Below are 20264 nucleotides of genomic sequence, written 5' to 3'. Positions count from 1 at the left end.
AGGATAGTAGGTGTTTTCAACAAAACCAGAGCACTTGATTTACAAAATGAAAGACTTGATTTAAAGAGTGTGATATGATCTTCAACCTTGCCGGGCAGTATTTAAGGTTTTCAACTGACTTTTTCTTCCTGTAGCAAAAGATACAATTGCCTCAGAAATGACTATTGGGTCTACTCCAATGTTTGTTCTATAAGAAAATTGAAGAATTATCATTTACAGATATATTTGATGATATTCCAAAAAGATAATGAGAGTAAATACATAGAGTAATAGTTTGTTTTTGATTAAAAAAAAAAAATTCTCAAAGCCTAGCAACCTAACCAGAAACGGTGAATAAATCAATGTGAGAAGTAAAACTTTTAAATGTATGCTGTAGTATTTTAGCTGATATTTTCTGTTTCTTTAATGTAAAGGTAGTTAGATACATGCTTTGCCTGTTTTATAGATGGTAAAAAGGAGTCGTTTGTCCAAATAAAAGTCAGAATCTCTCTTGAACTCAGCCTGTTTTAGCGTCCCTTGATACATTGTTTGATCTGTCAACTACATAAGAAAGACGCAGCCAGAGTTGCAAGCATAGGGCGGCAGAGAGGATGAGAAGTGGAGATTCAAGGGACAGTCACACAGTACCCGAGGCCAGGGCGGTGTACGGGGGAAGGAGTAAGATGACAGAGAAAGGGAGACAGTCATGAAATTACATTTTGTATCATCATTCTAAACAGTATGACAGGGGCTCTATATTTAAGGATCTTTTATCAGGTAAAATTCATAGAAAGCCAGCGCCTATTGTTTCTCTGTAAATCCTCCACCATTATGTTGTAATTTCACTGAAAGTGGAGAAAACATGAGTGTGCTGTTAATATGATGTTCCCTGCACAACTCTGAACTGAAACAATGAAGAGGAGGCTGTATTTTTCAGCTTACTTTTTAATTGATTCGAAAGAGAGAGCAACATCTATCTGTTTTTCCATTTATGCATTCATTGGCTGGTTCCTGTGTGTGCCCTGACCAGGGATCATATTCACAACCTTGGTGTTATAGCAGGACAGTGCTCCAACCAACTGAGCTACCTAGCCATGGCCATATTTGTAGCTTTTTAAAAAACTTGGTTTTAATGTTAATTTTAACTTGTATAGAAGGTTTTTTAGTTGGGAGGAAGGAGGGATCACGTTGTGAAAGATGATCATGTTAAAAGTCTTTGTGAAAGGAATTAATCTGATTGAAAATGGTACCAAAAAAAAAAAAAGTTTCCAAACAATAACTTAACCACATGTCCAATCACTGGAGCTCTGAACTTATGACAGTGATAATTTCGCCAACAACCTTTTTTCATGTAGCAATTGTCAGTTTCTTAAGGAATGACACCTGTTCTCACTTGCTGAGTGAACTGGCTCTCCCTGCATCTAACTGAGATCCAGGAGGACCCACCCCACGCACAGGAAGCTCAAAGCCTCGCCTGCGGCCTGCACCAGTTCCATGTTCTTTCGATAGCACTGTGGCTGCTCACCAGCAGAGCAAACAGCTCAGGGAGTGATTCCAGCCTGCCACATTTTTCTTATTTTTTTTTAACTAAACAACATATCAACTGCAAAAGCGGGACAGGAATACGGTCACAATTAGTTTTACAAGTTTAGAAACTCTTATTTGCCAGTATCCCTGTTACCTTTTGACCTAGGAGAGAGCAAGCGACAGACTCATTAGAAGGGACATAATTTCTCTGCTGTTGGTGCGACGCTGCGTGTCTTCCTTCACCCTTGTCAGGATGAGGAAAGGCCACAATTCCTTTGCAGAGAGGGTCTGGGATTTTCAAAGAGGGGAGGGGTTCAGGTTGCCCACTTGGAATGAGGGTGTGAGATGGAGAAAGGGATGGGGAGGGAGAGAGGAGAGAAGCGGAAGCGAGGCGTGAGGATGAAGGGGCAGGGCCGTAATGCAAAGGGTACTTGCTGTCGGTTCGCCAGACTCGTTGCCCTGGATCAATTCTTTACCATGTGTTTGCTTGTTAATAGTAAGATGTTTCCTTACTTGTCAGTTTATCAGTCTGGGCCTAATTTGACCTCAAGACCAATGCTCAGCAAATCATGCACTGAATGTGAAGATGCTTAGGGGCAAGTAGTTCCTCAGGGGCATTTCGCCTGTGTTTTCTAGGAAGTGCTCAGGTTGGGGGATATATTTTAATATACTTATCATTGAATTCATTTCATATATTTTACCTACTGCCTTTCTGGCAAGCCCAAGAACTTGGAAGTAATCATTTATTCATAATACTAGATCTTTGTATTTGTTTAAAACATAAAGTTTTTGTGACTATTTTAATTTTGTGACTATTAATATCAAACTCTTAAAACAGCAGTTTTAATTTGCTACCCAAGTCTCTGTCTATGTGTATTTCAAGTAAGAGATTTCCGTCACTCTGAATTTTAGAATTTTTTTCCATGAAATCACTCAATTTCACCATTATAAACGATTTGACTTCAGCTAAGAGTACCTCAGTGGGCCTTAGTTTCCTTATCTGTGGAGTGTGGATAAAGTCAATACCTACTCCCTAGGGTGTTTGGTGAAGAAATAAAATAATCCATTTTATCACAGGAACAAAAGTAATGGTGAGAGAGGTGCCTGTGCCCATAGCCACAGTGGTTAATAGAAGTGGTAGAATCTAATTTTCTCCATCTGTAGCTTAGGCTTCCTGGTGAATCCTTCCCACCTACCTATACACCACCACCACTGAAACAGTAAATTTTGTGACCTTTAATTTTTATATCACCCTCTGGTCCTTGTGATACTGATACTGGTGCCACTTTGTATGGTATCGCAAGGAAAAGAATTTCCTGAGATCCGCATGGGAGGATGGGGTTCCATGGTGCATTTCCGGGATGGTGCACAATTAAGGGGGCTCCCCTCCTAACTTCCCAAAGTCTCGTCTCCGTCCATCCTGCCATGGGAAAAGCCCGATCTTGTTTTCATTGGGGCCAGGATGAAGGCCACTGCCCAGAGTTTCTGCTCCATATTCAAGTCCAGTCCGGTCCAGCATCCCGCTCCTTAGCGAGGGTTTCTAGCTGCGGTTCATTGTTGTGCTGCACTGTCCAGGCTCCCTCCTAAAGCATGTGTGTGCAGTACACACAGCCATGGGCCACATGGCTACTAAGACCACATGGCTATGGAGAGAGGACTTGCAAGTGCCCGGGGCGAGTGCAAGGCGGGGATAGGGGGGAGGAGAGAAAGGGCTTCTTTGTTCCCCTAGGATTATATTAGCTTGGGCCTGGGACAGACCACATGCTTTTTCAAAATGGCCAGGCAATTTCCCATGTTTTCACGGGCTTTGGATGGGTCCACACCCCCTAGTTAGAGTGACAGGCCTCTGTGATCCAGCACCTCCCCCTGCACCCCCCAGCAATCTGGTACTGGAGGGGGAAAGGGAGGAGTGTTAATCCCCTTGGCGGAGCCATGCTATGATTCCCTGGGGTAAAAAGTTATAGCTTCCTGTTAAAGCAAACAGGCTTATGCTCCTCAGCTCCTTAAGCTCAATGTCTAGTTCCCTTTGTTCCCCTTTTCCTATTAATAATTAGTTAAATACCCACAGTAACAGTATGAAAGAATATATCGACTGGAATATGCCAGTAGCTTGGTAAAGTCAGCTATTTACAGCTCCAAAGGTTTTTAGAAGCATGCAGAAGTTAGCCATCTGGGCCAGCTGTAATTATCTAATCTTTTACTAATTCCTAGAAAGCCTCAACCAATCTGAAATAACTGTGAGGGAAACTGGATTAGTATTTTGGATTTTAAACTTCTTCCCAAGTAATTTATGCCTAGGTGTGAATAGTCCATGGGGCTATCTATTTGGCTTTATGAATTTTTATTCAACGTGTATGTTCCTGTAAAGGGAACAAGTACCTATTTGAAGACTCTACTGTGCTTTTGTCTTATGACTGTGATTTGGTAGCAAGCGCATAGCACACATATGACTTTTTCCCCCCAAATCTTCTCATTTCTGAATGGTGGAAATCCAGTGCATCTTCACATTGATGAAGTCAGTTTAGAAAACAAATCGCAAAAAGGATATGCTGATTTTTAAGGCAGTTTTCTTAGTCTGCATTTTGGCATTAGCAGTTCTGTATTTGATATGTTGTAACGTAACACAAGGCAGAGAATTCTAGGAGATTATTTTGAGAAAACATTTTAATTCTTTTCCTTCTTTATTGATTAGTGAATGATGATAATGAATATTCCTCTTCCATTTCCCATCTTTTTCTGCTTTACTGTGTTGAGTGGTTATTACGCTGTCTCTTTTAGGAGCTTGTTTTGTGCTTTATACCAGACACAAAATAAGTAGCAGAAGTGGTACATCATTGTGTGTTACAGAAAACCCTAGCCTGGGAAGCTTGGCACCTGCGAGCTATGTCTAATTCACAAAGGAGCCTTGAGCAAGTTCCTTAAATTTTCTGTGTTCTTCATCTTTGAGTTGGAAATTACACAAGTATATGTGAAGATGAAAAATAAGGGACTGTTATCAACATCCCTCACTAGGGTGGCACATCTGTTACCATTAATGAGCCTACCTTGACACCTCAGTGGGACGGGAGGCTGGGTATGTGTGGGACAGGGAGATACATGTGAAATCTCTGCACCTTCCTCTCAGTTCCGTTGCGAACTTAAAACTGCTTTAAAAAATAAAGTCTTTGATAAAAACTAGTAAACAAATTACTATGTGAAATAAGATTATTCCAGCTGCTTTCTGTTAAGCAGGTGGCAACAACAACAACAAAAAAATGCATTACTTCTTTGTTCCTTAGAAGAAATTATGAAATTAAATCCTTTGAAAATAACCTCTCTGATAATGTTATTCCTATCTGGCAATTTTTCAAAAAATATCAATGCCTGATAATGTAACTACCAAAATATAGCTATATACTTGTTAAATGACCTGGTTCTTTCATTCATTTATTCAACAAACATTTATTTAAAACCTACAGTGAGCCAGGTATGGTGTTTAGCACTAGGAATATAGCTACAAGTAGAAGAAACAAACTCTCATTTCAGGAAATTTGGAATCTTGTGAGCTTTCATCTAGGCTGTTTCCCTGAAAACATTTTAAGATATCAGCTTGCTCAAGGTAAACAGAGTGTTTCGCCCTGCTGTTGTGCCAAGCTATGGCACTGTCCTGTGTACTGGTTAGTAGCAGAGTTGCTGTTTATTGTGATTCTGATTTGTTAATGAAGAGGAGGTACTCATTTACAAATAACTGTTTAATCTGTAATGAAAATCTGAAAACTCTCTTAAAAATACAGTTAAAATGCATATTCACTTGGCCTGCTTTATTGAATATGGAATTGCAAAACGTTAGGAAAGGCACGTCCTATTTATCACTTTTAATGAATCTCTCCCCTGGCCCCACTGGAAGGCCTTGGTGGGGTTCCTGTCAGCCATCCCATCCACGCGCTTCTAAAAGCAGTAACTGTTCTCGGGTCTGTGCATGCCTGAGTATGAAATCAAAATCTGTAGGGTTTTTTCAATCATATGTAAGCAAATAAAAACCCCCACCATAACCATTATTACCATATACTCATTAAGATGATGGACCCATGACCATGTCCTAATGCCTGCTTAGCAATTTGAAATTCATGTATGCAGAAGGAATTTCCTTATCCTTTTGAAGGAAGAATGATAAATATTTATACACCCTTAACTCTTTCAGGCAGGCCTAGGATCATATTTTAGAAATGACAAGAAGCTGCTCAGGATTCCCCCCCCACTCCCCTGCATGATTCATCTTTCCAATAGCTACTGAGAAAATGAATTGTAGATTTATCAATATTGGCAATTTTCCTCCTTTCTCCCCATTAAATATGCTTTGTCTTACTTCTCTGAAACCCTTTTGAGTCAAGGCTTTGAAAAGTGAGCGCAAGAGTTATCTCTGCTTTTCAGGCAAAATTCCTGAAGGGGACCGCGGCAGCCCAGTGGGGCTGCTGAGCCCCAGGCCCCCAGCCGCCGTGGCCCGCCTCTTTGTTAGCTGCTTAGTAACGGTCTAGTCTCCACACGTATCCGTAGCGTTATTTTCTAAAACTTATTCCTGTTCTGAAGCAGTGATTGGATAGAGCCCCAAGACAGTTTTCTACTTAATATTTTCTCCTGACTACTTAAATCAAGATACCCGGTAGTAATGTTGAAGTCACAAGTGTGCTTCAGCTCGCAGAGCTATCTTCTGGTAGTAAATGGAAGATGCAGGAAATGTTGAAATCTGCTCCTGGCCGTAGGAGGAGTGCTGTCAGCTGTATTTACCAGTAGTAGTCAAGCCTTTCCAGGAGTTACACTGACTCCTGAAAGCTAGCTTATCACCTGAAGACAACTCAAGATTCAAGCCTGGTAATTATTTTAATTATTTCTTTCAAACAGGTAAACTGAATCGCGGAAACATTGTTTCTGTTCATTTTTTCATTCATCCTTGCCGTTGGTAACCATCGTTGATCCCAGGCTGGGTCTCAGCTCTGGAAGTGAAAGGCAGGGACAGCGGCGATGAGACCAGGGACAGGCTGTGAGGGCCAGCCCCTGGCCATGTCCTTGGGATGCCTCAGCCCCTGCCAGCAGAACCTCCCTTCCCAGGGGGGCCCCGAGTGTGCACCACAGGACCCCTCACTGGGCCAGCCTCCCCGATGCGACTCTTAATTTAGAAACACAGGATATGTGAGTCACAAGTGGCCTTATAGGTTATTGATTTCAAGCTCCCCCCTTTTTTTAGATGAGGAAACTGGGGCCCCAAAGTGAAATGACTTGCTTGGAGTCAAACAGCCAGTTAGTGGCAGAGGCAGAACTACGGGCCTCTTGACTGCCTGATTAGTGCTCTTCAAGTTCTCATCTTCTGGCTGGGGACCTCTCTTAAAAGGGAAGAAGATCGCGCCAATGTACCCAGAAACCTGTGTAAGACATGACATGAGGTCATAGACTGAAAGATATCTCACTGGGGATGAAAATACAAAGTTACTGTGCTTTAAAATATAAAGCAGTATTGAATTTATATTAATGTGTTACATTTGGATACTACTTTTGGTAAAACTTTAGGGGGGAAATAGGCAAGAAGTCAAAAATTACAGTGTGATCTATCTATTAAACAAGAGAAAGTCAGTAGGAGAGAAGATTAAAAGAAAAATCCACTCTACTTGTAGGATGGAAAGCAGAAACCAGCTGGCTTTTGAATACTGAGTAGGTCACCACATAGAGAAGGGCATTTTAGGATTTGGGTGATATCCCAAGTTTTATTTTAACTGTATGCTGCCACTTGCAGAGTTTGTATCGTATTAAAATGTCTCACACCAGGACTCCAGTCTATAATGTTGAAGACTTGAATAGTCTCAAGGTCTCTAAGTTCCTGCAATGCAGTAACTTTACAGCAGTTTGGAATATCCAGGCTCCCTAAATAGGTTCAGTATGTTTTCCCAGCTACTCAGTAAGTTGGGTTTTTTTCCTATTAGTCTCAGTAGCAATTACAGAGGTTCCTATCTACGTGTGTGATAAACAGATTGTCCTAGAGCAGTTTGCAGACATGGCAGTGTTCAGGTTTAAGTAGACTATGTAATGCTGTGTTTGGTAGAAGAGGCTTTAAAAAAAAAAAAAAATCAAAGCAGGGCCCTGGCTGGGTAGCTTAGTAGGTTAGAACATCATCCCGGTACACCAGGGTTGCCAGTTCAATCCCCAGTCAGGGCACATACAAGAAATCTATTTAAAAAAATATTTTTAAAATCAAATCAGCCCTTATGTTGAGGTTCCTTTTGAAAGGAGCAAAAAATATCACTCAGAATTGGAAATTGTTTGGATTAAATAATTTCATCTGTTTCTCTCCTCTTCCCACTCAGTGCTTCCCCCAAAGTAGATTGGTATGAGTAAGTGCATAAGGTTATTTAAAGCCTGCATCTTTTTTTTTAGTAACCATCCTGGAATAATGTGGGTTTTTTTTGTTTGTTTGTTTTTGGCTTAAATCGACTTTTTTATTCTTGGTTTAAATTTATGCAAAACCCACCCACGTGCTTACCTGCAACCTCAGTTTTGTTTTGTTGAGTTTCATGTTTTCTCAGTTTTCTATCATCAAAAGGAAATTGGGAGAGGGGATGGGTCTGAATCCAACTACTCCCATTAAACCGCCTGATGGGGGAGTGTGCGCACATGTGTGTGCGTGCATGCTCACAGCTAATTACTGGTTGCAATAAAATTTGGTAGAATTTTAATTTAGCTTCATTAACTCTGAGACTGGAGTAATATTAAAGAGGAAAAACAGAATAGGTGAAGAGAAGCAAATAGATCACTTTTCTTTAGATAAAGACATTTTAGGGGGAACTAGTATTCATTTGTTCAGGTCATGATTACCATATCTCAAGATTATATACCTGTAGACTGCATAGCAGGACTTGTATGCGCTTGAAGATGCTGCATTTTCACAGCAGGAGAGGAAATCGGGATAAAGCATTGAGGTGCAGGTGCACAGTAATACAAGTGGGCTCTTTAGCCTGCAGCCTGAATGCCAGGCCAATAAACAGAAGCTCTCAAGCTGAGCTCTCAGGGTCTCCCAGAGCTAAGCCAAGCAGTGTGGGGGTGGGGCTGGGGAGCAGGAGAGAATAATTGTTATTCAGTCTTCTTTAATGAGATGTATTGCCCACTGCTGAAAGATTGTGGCAGTGTTTTTGTTATGCTAATTAGACACCATTAGAGCTTGGCTGTCTTTGATTTCGGCTTAATCCTTTCTGCTTCCTCTGCCTCAATTCTGACTGGCAAATGGTTGAAAGATGGCGGTGTGTACTGCACGTGTTATTTATTGCTCACATCTATGCTGAGTTCTTTGGTAACAGGGTTGATAACCAAAGATTTATCTTACCAAAGATGGTACATATTTTGCACATTCTTTTGGGGCTTTTGAAAAAATGAACTTGATAATGATCGATTTCTGCCTTTTTCATCCAAACGCCATTGTTTTTTATATGGCTGCTTTTGTAGCTACACGAAATGGGAAAACACAGATTGGAAAATGTAGATGTCCTCCCCTTGGATGCCTGGATTTCCCTAAAAATAATAAATAAGTTGATCAAGGTTTAGCTTGTGGAGAGGCTGTGGTCAACCAGAAAGATGAAAGTAATAATTTTAAGGTCAGAAAGAAAAATTTAGCAATTCAAAGTTCCTGCCTTTACAATGTATAGCTATGTATGCATTCTTTCTTAAAATTAAAGTGTTACATTTACATTACAATTAATAGTGTTTTTGATGAGTTAAAAAAAATTTAAATGACAAATATGGTTCTTTCTAAATAGTGAAATGGGGAATTTCTGTTAAATCCTTAAAGACTAGATAGTAATGTTTCAGAGCAGCTCTGTCCAATAGAAATATAGCATGAACCACAGATATTTCTTTAAATTTTCTGGCAACTACAATAAAAAGGTAAAAAAATGCTCTGGCTGATGTGGCTCCGTGGATTGAATATCCACCTGCGAACCGAGGGGTCACCATTTCGATTCCAGGTCGGAGTACATGCACGGGTCGCTGGGTTGCCTGCTGGGTCCCCAGGGGCCGGGGGCCGGGGTGGGGGGGGGGGGGGGGGGCGGGGCAGGGGCAAGAGGCAACCACACAATGATGTTCCTCTCCCTCTCTCCCTCCCTTCCCCTCTCTCTAGAAATAAATAAATCTTTTAAAAAAATAAAAATAAAGAGGTGAAATTAACTTTAATAATGTATTTTATTTAACTCAATATATCAAAAATATTTCAACATGTAATCAATATAAAATTAATAAATAGTTTGCACTCTTCTATTCATGTTAAGTCTTTGAAATCTGGTGTGTTTTGTACTGGAGTGTATGTTACAGCACACCTCAATTGGGATTTGCCACATTTTAAGTGCTCAACAATCATGCGTTGTTAGTGGCCACTCTCCTGGATGGTACAGGCTGAGAGTCAATCAAGAATTCACTTACCGTGCATAAAATCAAAGGTCTGGATAGAATCCATTTTTAATCTATGGATGAATATTAGAAGCTGTATGTTTGACCACATCACTTAATCTCTAACGGGCCTTCGTCTTTCCCTCTGTAAAGTGAAGAGTTTGAACTAAATGATCTATTAATTCCTCCACCCACGCCAGTTCTGAATTCATGACTCGAAGAATTCACATTTAGAAGCTGGGTGAACTAGAACTTATCCATCTTCTCCTGTAATTTAATATTTGAAAAGTATTCTTTCACCGCATACCACACCCACACCTTTTTTCCTCCAGGTGTCTGAATCTTTCTTTGAGTCTTTCTGTGTCTTACACTGTAGCAATGAAGCGTCTGGTAGTGGAAGAGACTGCAGGCCCCTGGCTCCCAGCACGCATCGTTCAGTGCTTTTGGAGGGAGGTCTTTGAGCAAAAGTATGAGGGGAATTGGCAAGTAATTACTTACATTACTAGATTACATGAACACTAAATCTCTAAAAACTCAGTTGTCTTTCTTTCTCTTTGTAATCTGGCTCATTGATTGTTTCATCAGTGAAACAAAGATTCTAAAGATGCTTTCCGAGAAGGCAGTCTTTTCAGTAGGTCTGAGCTGTAAGGGTGGTTGCCTTGAGAGAAGCCAATCAAGGAAGAAAAGCTCAGACTTTCTGAGTAATGACTGATGGGGACCCATGAGAAAAAGATCAGGAAGGTGGAAGTGATGGAGATAGTTGTTCAGTCTTAGAACTGAACTTGTAATAAAAAGGGTTCCACATACATAGTCCCATATTGGTCCTACTTAGCCATTCCATTAAGAGGAACTCGTGGATGATACTGTTGGCAACATCTGGCCATAGGACTTTAGATAGTTTTCAGGGCTGAGCACTCTCCTGTACTGCCTAGGCATTGTAGAGTTTCCAAGGAGTGGGAAAAATAGATCTAACATACTGTGCTACGCCTGTGATAAGGAAGGGCAACTTGTTTGGGTTTGTTAAGAGAGAGCAGACCTCATGTTCTGTGTTCTTTCCACAATTTAAAAAAAAAAAAATGCCACAAAAGCAGTGTAGGTAACCCTTGGAATATTCTAGAATACCAAAAATGTGCAGGCAAATGGTTCAAAGACTTGGCTGTTTTTGAATTGGTAGTTCAATCAGCACTCAAGTATAGATTTCTGATGCTGGAATTTGTCATGTAACTTTGTCATGTTAACTTTTCTGTCAAAATTTATTTTAACCAGAGAAAGCACTATTACTATACTATTGGCTCTCAACCAGCAGATGAAATAGCTTTGCTATTAAGGATGGGATTTTGCCTCCACCTGGGAAGAGACTCCCTTGGGTTGTCTTTCTCTTACTGGGCTAGACACATGGGTAGAAAAAATATTAGCTGGTGATTAAAGAAAGCAGCCCACCAGGCTCTTGTCAGAAGAAATGTCATAGTCTAACTTGATTCAACTGAACTGCCTTGAGTCTGGTCTTTATATCTTGTATCATTGCTTTGAGAAGAAGGACTTTAAAAAGCCAAATTATTTTTATTTTCCTACATATTTACCTTATTTCTGAAATACGAGAAAGGAATAATAGGGCCACCAAGATACTCATGGCAATTAATAAATACATATAGATTAAATACTTAAAGGGACCTTCCCTTTTGAATGTATTTAATTGCATTAACAAGTAAAGCTGAGGAATGTGTTTTCTTTTAACAAAAAAGACACTGTTCTTTGAAAATCTAATAGAATGTATTTCCTGTTATTGTTTAAAAGTCATATACACATCCAGCCGCTATGCCAGTAAGCTGTCCAGCATCTTCTCTCAGGCATCCTTACCTAGACCGATAAACTGATGGCAAGCATTTTGAATACAATGGACTGTGAGTCTCATTACTTGTTTTTTATGCCCTCACCATTTTGACATACATTCCTGTGTCATGGCCCTATTTCATTATTGAACGGCCTTGTGGAGTAAGGATGATATTAAATTTTAATGTTATTGCTATTATTACTGTTGACTGTTTTTAGCATAAGTGTGCCTGGTTCTTTAATTCCAGCTTCTGCAGGGCCAGAACACAGAAGTGTATATAAACAGTCGGGAAAATGACTGTATACCCTGGAGACCCAGCATCGCATGCTCTGCCCGTTGTGAATGATGGATCACAATGGAAAGGCTATCATTTTCATTAGCTAGGAAAGAACAAGACCATACTTTTCTCCAAGTGTAATTACAGTGGTTCACCGGCAACATTACACTGCAGTAATTAGTCTAAAGGTGTATGTGAGGGCAGGCTTTTGCACAGACACTAGAAATATTATTTCAGAGTTTAAGGTCACAGCCTTGTGTTTAACATGTTCCAGGCAGCTTTGAGGGGGGAAAAAACTAATTTGACTGGAACTAAAGAAAGACATTTGACATTTCCCAGAGTCATGCATTCAGAAACCGGCCAGGTAGAAAAATTGTTTTTTATTATCTATAATTAAAAAAAAAAAAACATAGTTGCAGAAGTAGCATGTCAGAATATTTTGCAGGATAAACAGAGATAGAATTCAAAGTTTTTTAGGAACTTGGTATAAATAATTATGAGAGATTTGAAGTGTGTGTTTTAATCTATATTTTTTCCCTCAGGTAATTAGAAAAATTAATTGCTACAAACTTTTCATGGGAAGCAAAATAATTTCCTTACCTTCTTGTAAGTGTTTTTAGGAAATAAATATTTCTCTTAACACTGGTCCGCAAATATATTGTATAAGTGTTTTGGATGCTCTGGGCAGTTATATTGAAATATTGAACTCTAAGCTAATCTAATCCTTCAGAGTTGATATTGAATTGAAATTATTTTCCAAAGCCACATCTCAGCCTTTTCTGTTTAAGGAAAACAAAAGTGAGAAGGGGCAAAAAACAAAGAAGTAAAGAGAAAATAAACTTGATATAAAGTTTATATTTAAAATCGTATATGAGTTTAAAAGATACTTTTTGCTTCTTCTAGTTCAAGGAGTATTTATACCAGCAATATTTCTTACTGGGTTAAAAGTGAAAGCCCAGATACTCTAATGTCTTTGTTTAATTTCAGTATTGTCTGCCTGTCTTAAAGCAATTCTTTTTCGTTTCTCTCTTTAAATCCTCATATAGTCATGTAGAATATTGTTTGTTTTAGGACAGATAAAAAAATAGAGTATACTTGAATGAGCATTCATTCAACAACCAAATTCTGTTAGAAACCACTGCTTTTTTAAAGCTAGTGTGTTTTGTGTGTGTGTGTGTGTTATCTGGCCATATGGTTAGAACTGATGTTTCTCACAACTTCAGGCACTTGGGAAATTTTAAGCATAGATGTGACACAAGTAACACAGCTTAGCTGATTATGTAACAATACTGAAAAATCTACACAAAAATTGAATTTAAGAAACATTGCTCTTTGTCACAGATGTTTCTCTGCTCTAGGAAGCGTCATGCCCTGCAGAATTAGATCCATGATGATGCGTGTTTTCTGTGGCGAGCAATTAAATGGGAGGCATCAAGTGGCAGCAGTGTTCCCAAGGCGGCCTTTTCTTCTGTCTGCCACTGCGCAGCTCACTGCATTGCCAGACCTCAGTTTCCCCTGTGTGAAATCAGAGATTGCTAAGTCCCCTTCAGGTTTTTACCTTCTTTGTCCAGTTAGAGGAATAGGACTTTTATTTTCTGCCTTTGTGGTTCAAAAGAAAAACACATAAGACCTTTCCTCCTATTTTTTTTTTTTCCCCAAGAAGACCTAGAAACTTGTGCCGCCCTCACTCTCTCACAGCCAGGCCCGCGGGCCTGGAGCTCCATGAGATCGCCCGGATGGCGGGTCTCGCGGACGGTGAGGGTCCTGCCCCTTTCCTACCCTTAGTGACCCAGTCTGTGAAATGGAGGGGTGGTTTTACAAGTCTATGTTTAGAATTCATTTTCCATAAAAGGTCTTTTTAAAAAGTCAGGTTAGAATGGCCTACATGAAGTTCTGCACATTCTAGGAAAAATTACTTTCTCTGCTGACATTTGATGAATGAATTACAGAGTATGCCTAGCCTGTGAAAGTAGGTGCCAGGACTGAAAGCCACTTTCAAAAGTCCTGACAAATGTCTTGAAAGTCAAATTTTGTCCATGGAAACTGAGTTTCTCAAAGAAATGGTATAGCAGGCGGTTATTTTCCCTCCCGAAGTTCTTACACTCTACAATGGTGTAGAGATTAAATAAGCATTGTCTTTAATCAGCTATAAATTATATACCTATAAGGCAAATCAAAAGGTAAAAGGTTGTCCTAGGATTTCAAAAACAGGGAGGCAGGCTTCAGTGGGAAGATTTTGAGGGGATTCTTTAGATCCATGGCTTTTTGAGACACTGTAAATGTTTCTTGATGGGTATTAAAGATTACCTTGTTACTTTAAGTGCAGCAAGAAAGTAGCTGTCCTTTGCCGAGAGCTCTAAGCGTACATTTACTGTAAAACACAAGAGCCTGGATTTAGAGTGCCCATTTCCTTTACCTGAGACCTTGCGCTCCTGTCAGTCCCTAACCTACAGATCCGCCATGAATGATGACTTAGAATTTTGGAACTGGCAAGATCCTTTCCATATTATAATCCTACTTCAGTCCTACTCCCTCCTCCCCCCATGTCACTTCTAACAAAACTCATTTTTTCAATGAGGAATGTGAAGTCTCAAAATGTAGTCAAATCGCTTTTATCTTAAAAATAACCGATCCAAGCTCTGAGTCCTCCCACCCTCCTGTCCAATTCAAATAGGTGGCATTGGATGTTTTTGAGTAACCCTTCCTCTCTGCCAGGTTTCTGCTAGATCTATATATTCCTCCTTCTGACTGTTCCTTCTCCCTCCTCATCACTTTCCCCTTTCTGCCCTTTTTTTAACTACTGTATTGTATGTTTACCACCACAAGCCAAGTCTCCTTCCATACCCATTTATCCCCGCTATAACCTCTTCTACCTCCCCCCACCCCCTTTTCCCTCTGGTCATCACCAAACTGTGGTCCTTGTCTTTGAGTTGTTTTTGTTTTCCTTAATCCCTTTACCTGTTTCACTGAGCTCCACAACGGCCCCGCCCTCTGACAACTGGCAGTCTTTTTTTCTATATCTGAGTCTGTTTCTATTTGTTAGTTCCACACATTCATTAGATTCCACATATGAGTGAAATCATATGGTATTTGCCTTTCTCTGACTGGCTGTTACACTTAGCATGATGTTCTCCAGGTTCATCCATGCTATCGCAGAAGGTAAGGTTTCCTTTTTTTTTTTTTTTTTTCCACAGCCAAGTAGTATTCCATTGTGTAAATGTACCACAGCTTTTCTATCCACTCATCTACTGGTGGGCACTTGTACTGCTTGCAAATCTTGGCTGTTACAAGTAACACTGCAGTGAACGTAGGGGTGCATATATTCTTTTGAATTAGTGTTTCAGATTTCTTCAGATCTATTCCCAGAAATGGAATTGCTGGGTGATAAGGCAGTTCCATTTGTAATTTTTGAGGTAGCTCTATACTGCCATACTGCTCTTTATAGTGGCTGCACCAATCTATTTGAAATAACCTCTTAAAGGTTGTATTTTATATTCACCTTTATATTCACCTCTTTGTAACTTTATTTTGAAAAAATATTGGGAGCATGTCTTACTTTTCTTTTCGTTTTCTCTCTCTCTTTTTTTAAGGGGCCGGGGGTAGATTATAGCAGCTTTTGATCAAGGTCGTAGCTTTTTTATGCTCATTTTTGCCCAGTTTTCTCTGAGGAATTTTAAGAGCCCCACCAATGAGATAAAACATCCATGGCTGAGAGGACAAAAAAGGGTGACTGAAGAGTTGTTTGCGACTATAAGTGACTGCGCATAGCAGTTTTCCTGAATCCCTTTGGCAAATAATAGTTAAATACTCACCTACAAATAGCTCTCTGTTGGTCGATGGAAAGCCCTGCCCTCTACTGTATAAACGTAGCAGGTCGAACTCTCTGCGTACATATATGATCATTGTTAGCTCGAGATAAAATAGAACAAAATGATGGCTACCACTGCCCACATTAATTCTATCAAGAGGAAAGAAGCAACATCATGGTTTCAGTGTCTCTACAATCTCATATTATTGTTAGATTAGTTTCCTGAAAACTTAATGTTAGATGGAGTGTAATTGCAGATTTCCTTAAGAACCATCAACAGACACTTATCCTAAGTTGTAAGCAACTCATACTGTGAAATGTATGCAAACATTCTAAGTTTCTTGTAGAAAAATATAGTTCAGTGAAACCCAGTATTCGTCTGTCTTTTTTAATGAACAAAGCTCAAAGTAGAAGTTGGGGGGAACTTTCTTTTATTGCTACTTGATTTTTAAAAGAAATTACTGTTTCTGGAACTATTACTGGTTTTCAAAGTGAACTAAGTCTGCAGTAAGTATCATCCTAGAAACCTTGCAAGCTTTGGCTAAGGGGGCTACATTTTTAATGAGATAGAAAAAAAAATAGTAAATTATGGTGTATTTAGGTATTGGCATTATATGTTGAAGAGGGTTTTGCTGTTCTTTTTCTTTCCTTTTTTTTTTTTTTTTTAATTGTTAGGTGGTCTATTGAGTGCAGCTGTGTTTATGTTTCCTGCATGGGAATTGCCTGAACATGGTGGCAAGTCCCTACACATGAGACTAGCGATCGCTTTTTTAAAAATCTCCATGCCAGTGTGCTTTAATATGGAGGGCTATATTTACCAAGTAGCAATGGCAAAAATAATTCTGCGCATAATCATTCAATACAGCTTGTTTGCTACACCAGACATTTTGACAGCCTTGTAAAAATAAGCAATTGATACTTTAAATGATACATTTCACAGTGGAATAAACTTGGAAATGGTAGAATATTTTAGAATAGTCACTTTTTTTAACCCATGTTTTGTCTGATTTAACTTCTTGGTTGTTAAAAATGCACGTTTAGGTCATAAATATAAATAAATGTAAATTAATCCTGTAGAGCATTAGCAGTCCCATATTTTTATTTCTCTTATTTCTCTTTTAAAATATGAATATGGGGTCATGGCTGCTACATAGAAGAGATAGTTGCCTGTGACTGGAAGTGTATATAATAAATAAATAGCTGTGTGAATTAATCAGTAACTTCAGAATAGTATGCAACATGTGAAATGTTTAGGTGCAAGGACTTAACGACTAGTTTTTGGAAGCATTTTCTTTAGTATTACATCCCTCATAACTCAAATTAATGTTTATTACTACTCTTTCATATTGCCAAAATATTATCATAAATTTGGATTAGAAGCAGCTTGTTCTGACTTGTTTTGCAACTTTGTTTCAAGAAACAAAGTGATATTTAGAAGATTGTTGTATGTCTTAGAAGCTTTAATTATCTTCTGTTGAAGGAGGAAATAAGATAAAGTTTTGTTTCATAGCTATGTTAAGAAAATTAGATTTCATACTATGCTCATTTTATATTACCAAATAGTTAATGTCTTTCAGGAAATTTGAATCTGTGATTCTTGTACTAGCTGTAACTAGCAATTTAGAGTCCATTTTAAATTCAAAAGGATACTATTTACTGGTAAAGAATTATTTGGGCTGGCATTTATTTTAAATTCTCAAGTGTTTGCCCTTATCATTCCTTTTTTCTCTCCTTCTCTTCCCAGATTGGTGAAAGACAGAGAGTGTTAGTAACAGAAGAATCTTTTGATTCCAAGTTTTATGTTGCACACAATCGATTCTATGAGCAGGTAAGAGATACAAGAGATACTTTCATGTTCTTAAGCTTTCTCGAAAATGAAAAAGAATTCTGAAAGTAAGTCGGTTTAAGCAAAAGGAACTTGAAAGAGGGGAGGGTTGTAGAATCTTGTTGCAGCAAGGCTATTTTGTAGCATCAAGCCGGCTGGGCCAACACAGGGCTTATCTTTGTGGCTTAGTCTACGAAACATTCTCTGTAAAGGAATACGTGTAGTTTAGTCCTCACGAGTCTGTGAAAGGGCCAGCGTCAGGTTTTTGGGGTTTGGAACAGGCAGCTATCCCTGCCAGAATTCCCACAGCCTGGCAAAGTGGAGGGGAAAGTCCCGTCCAGAGCAGGAAGGATGTTTGCATGGGCGACATCAGTGTGGAAGGGCAGGGATTTCCTCTTGCTGTCATGGCACTCAGACAGGTTGATTGGTTGGTTGCTTTTTTCTAGTTTTGTTTAGTTTTAGTATTTGGTTTTGGTGTTGTTGTTGTTGTTGTTGTTGTTTTTAAACTCCCACCTTGATGAAAATTCTGGGAGCAAAGAAAAAAGAGTCTATTCCTTGGATTCAACTTAAATTTTGTGAAAAACTCTGGAGAGCAATGTGAGGATCAAAGCAACTTTACTCTGAGAATTTTCTTCGAGGCCAGCCTGAAGGGCGTCCCCCACTGCCCTTGGGAGCTCGCCTGCCTTGCCTCACCAGGAGCCAGACTTCTGTTCCCGCATTTGGGACTCTACTTCCCGACGTGGTGAAAATTCCAATGTGAATGGAGGAAACAGCCTGCCTTCCTTCAGGGCAGATATTAAGATGGGGCATGCCCTCTTAGGTGGGAGACTTTCATGGGGACAGGGATTCATGGGTCATTCCAGGATTATTAACTGTTAAGATCAAATCCATCCCCCCCCCCCGCCCTTTTTGTTCCTATCTCATCAAATGAGAAGTGAATTTTTTTTCTATGGGTCATGGCTGGAATTGGAGCTTGGGAAGGCTCTTAAGACCAGTGCGGGCAAGTCAGGTAAGGAATGGCCAAGGGCAGCAGACTGAGCCTGTTCTAAAGCAGGGAAGCAGTAGCTGAAGAGGCCTCCAGTCCTGATGTTCCACGAGGAACCACCTCAGACTGTGCCCTGGGTCCTCAGGAAAGGTGGAGGAAGCTTTTCAAGACCCAGACTAAACAAGCCCTGTTCAGTACCCAACGGAGACTACAATTGAGGAAGGATTTCCAGCACTCCATGTCTGAGCTGAGTCTCTTCCCCATTTTCCATCTCATTAATTGACTCCAGAGAGCCGTTTTTCTATTCAGGCCAACTTTCTGCTCAGCCCTGGGGAGGAGCTTGATTGTATTTTTGTTGCCTCTTCCCTCTCCTTTCTCTTGCCATCTGGGTTTTTGCCTCAGCGGGGGAACTTTTTTCCCCTTCATTTTAAAGGCAATGGCATGCCTCATTAGCTGTTTCCTCCAATTTAAAGCAGTCGGGCTTTTTCCAATTATTAAAACCGGAGGGGGAAAAACACTGAGCCCTTCATTCAGATCAAGGCAGCAGATCAAGGCGAGTTATTTTCCCCCAGAATAGTACCACATCTCCCAGGGATAGTTTACTCTAGAGATTTTCTTGTTTTATAAAAACCGATTTAAAAGGGCTTTCATATTCTGATACTAAAGCTCTTTTAGTTCGTTACTTGCCATGAGTAATTCACCACCCAGGTGACCTTCTTCCTATACTTTGATGAAGCAGTGTACTCAGTGGTCATAAAAAATCAAACTCAGAAGACCAAGATCCAGTTTTGCCTCTCAGAGAAATTGGCTGTGGAACTTCTGGCTCTCGTCTGACTTTTTTGTCTCTACAACTAAGTATCAAAGATTTCATAGGAATTATTTTTCTAATAAGATGAGTTCCAGAAGTAAAGATTGTATCAAGATATCAAAGTATTGCTGGATTAGAATTAGTCTATTTATTTTGGATCCTAACTTTAAAAGATTGGCAAGTAGCTATGCTATTAAAATAGAAGTGTGAGGGAGACATAATGCATACAGACTACCTGTAAGTCCCAAGGCAGGGGAAACATTTGCTCAAGGTAAACAAGTACTTTTATCCGAAATCTCTAGTGGAAAGAGACCATCTGACAGTTTCCTGTGAACCAGCCAAAGTACCCTTCAGAGTAGCTGATTCTACAAGGAGGCAGAACTAGCAAATACCGTATTTTGCCATGTACAATGCACACCCACATTTTTGGCCCAAACTTTCAAGGAAAAAAATCTTTCATTTTAATTTTTTAATTCAATTGTTCATTTATTTATATTTAGATACTTGTTTTCTGTATTATAAATTTTAGCATTTATTTTTGATGATATTGTGGTACAAGAAATTTTATGTAACAAATAATTAAAAGAATTAAGAACATTTGTATACATATGGAATTAGTACTTCCTATGTATAATGTGCACCCTTTTTTTTTCCCTCAAAAGTTTGGGCAAAAAAAAGGTGCTCATTATACATAGCAAAATATGGCACCTGTGTTTCATAACAGATCGAAGAACTGAATGGCAACCATTAGTTAAAAGGAGCCATTTACCTCCAAACACCCATGTTTGGGTTATTGAAAAGGTTTCTTTTAGATATTTTTTTCC

General features: G+C 39.4%; 1 protein-coding gene across 5 annotated transcripts in view; it reads left to right on the top strand.

The window, feature by feature from the left end:
• CDKAL1 (CDK5 regulatory subunit associated protein 1 like 1) overlaps nt 1-20264 on the top strand; it is a 609813-nt gene that overhangs the window by 556536 nt on the left and 33013 nt on the right. For 4 of the 5 annotated variants that reach the window (XM_054592196.1, XM_054592193.1, XM_054592194.1 and 1 more), the window contains one exon: nt 17567-17650. The exons of the other annotated variant lie outside the window; for it this stretch is intronic. In XM_054592196.1, coding sequence (XP_054448171.1) covers nt 17567-17650 — 84 coding nt within the window. The remainder of the gene's footprint in view (nt 1-17566; nt 17651-20264) is intronic. 5 annotated transcript variants of the gene reach the window in all.

Source organism: Pteronotus mesoamericanus, unplaced genomic scaffold (genome assembly GCF_021234165.1).
Source record: "Pteronotus mesoamericanus isolate MK-2021 breed Mesoamerican mustached bat unplaced genomic scaffold, CSHL_Meso_final scaffold_31, whole genome shotgun sequence".
Classification (NCBI taxonomy): Eukaryota; Metazoa; Chordata; class Mammalia; order Chiroptera; family Mormoopidae; genus Pteronotus; species Pteronotus mesoamericanus.
The sequence above is the reverse complement of the archived record's forward strand: the minus strand, read 5'-3'. Positions and strand labels throughout refer to the sequence as shown.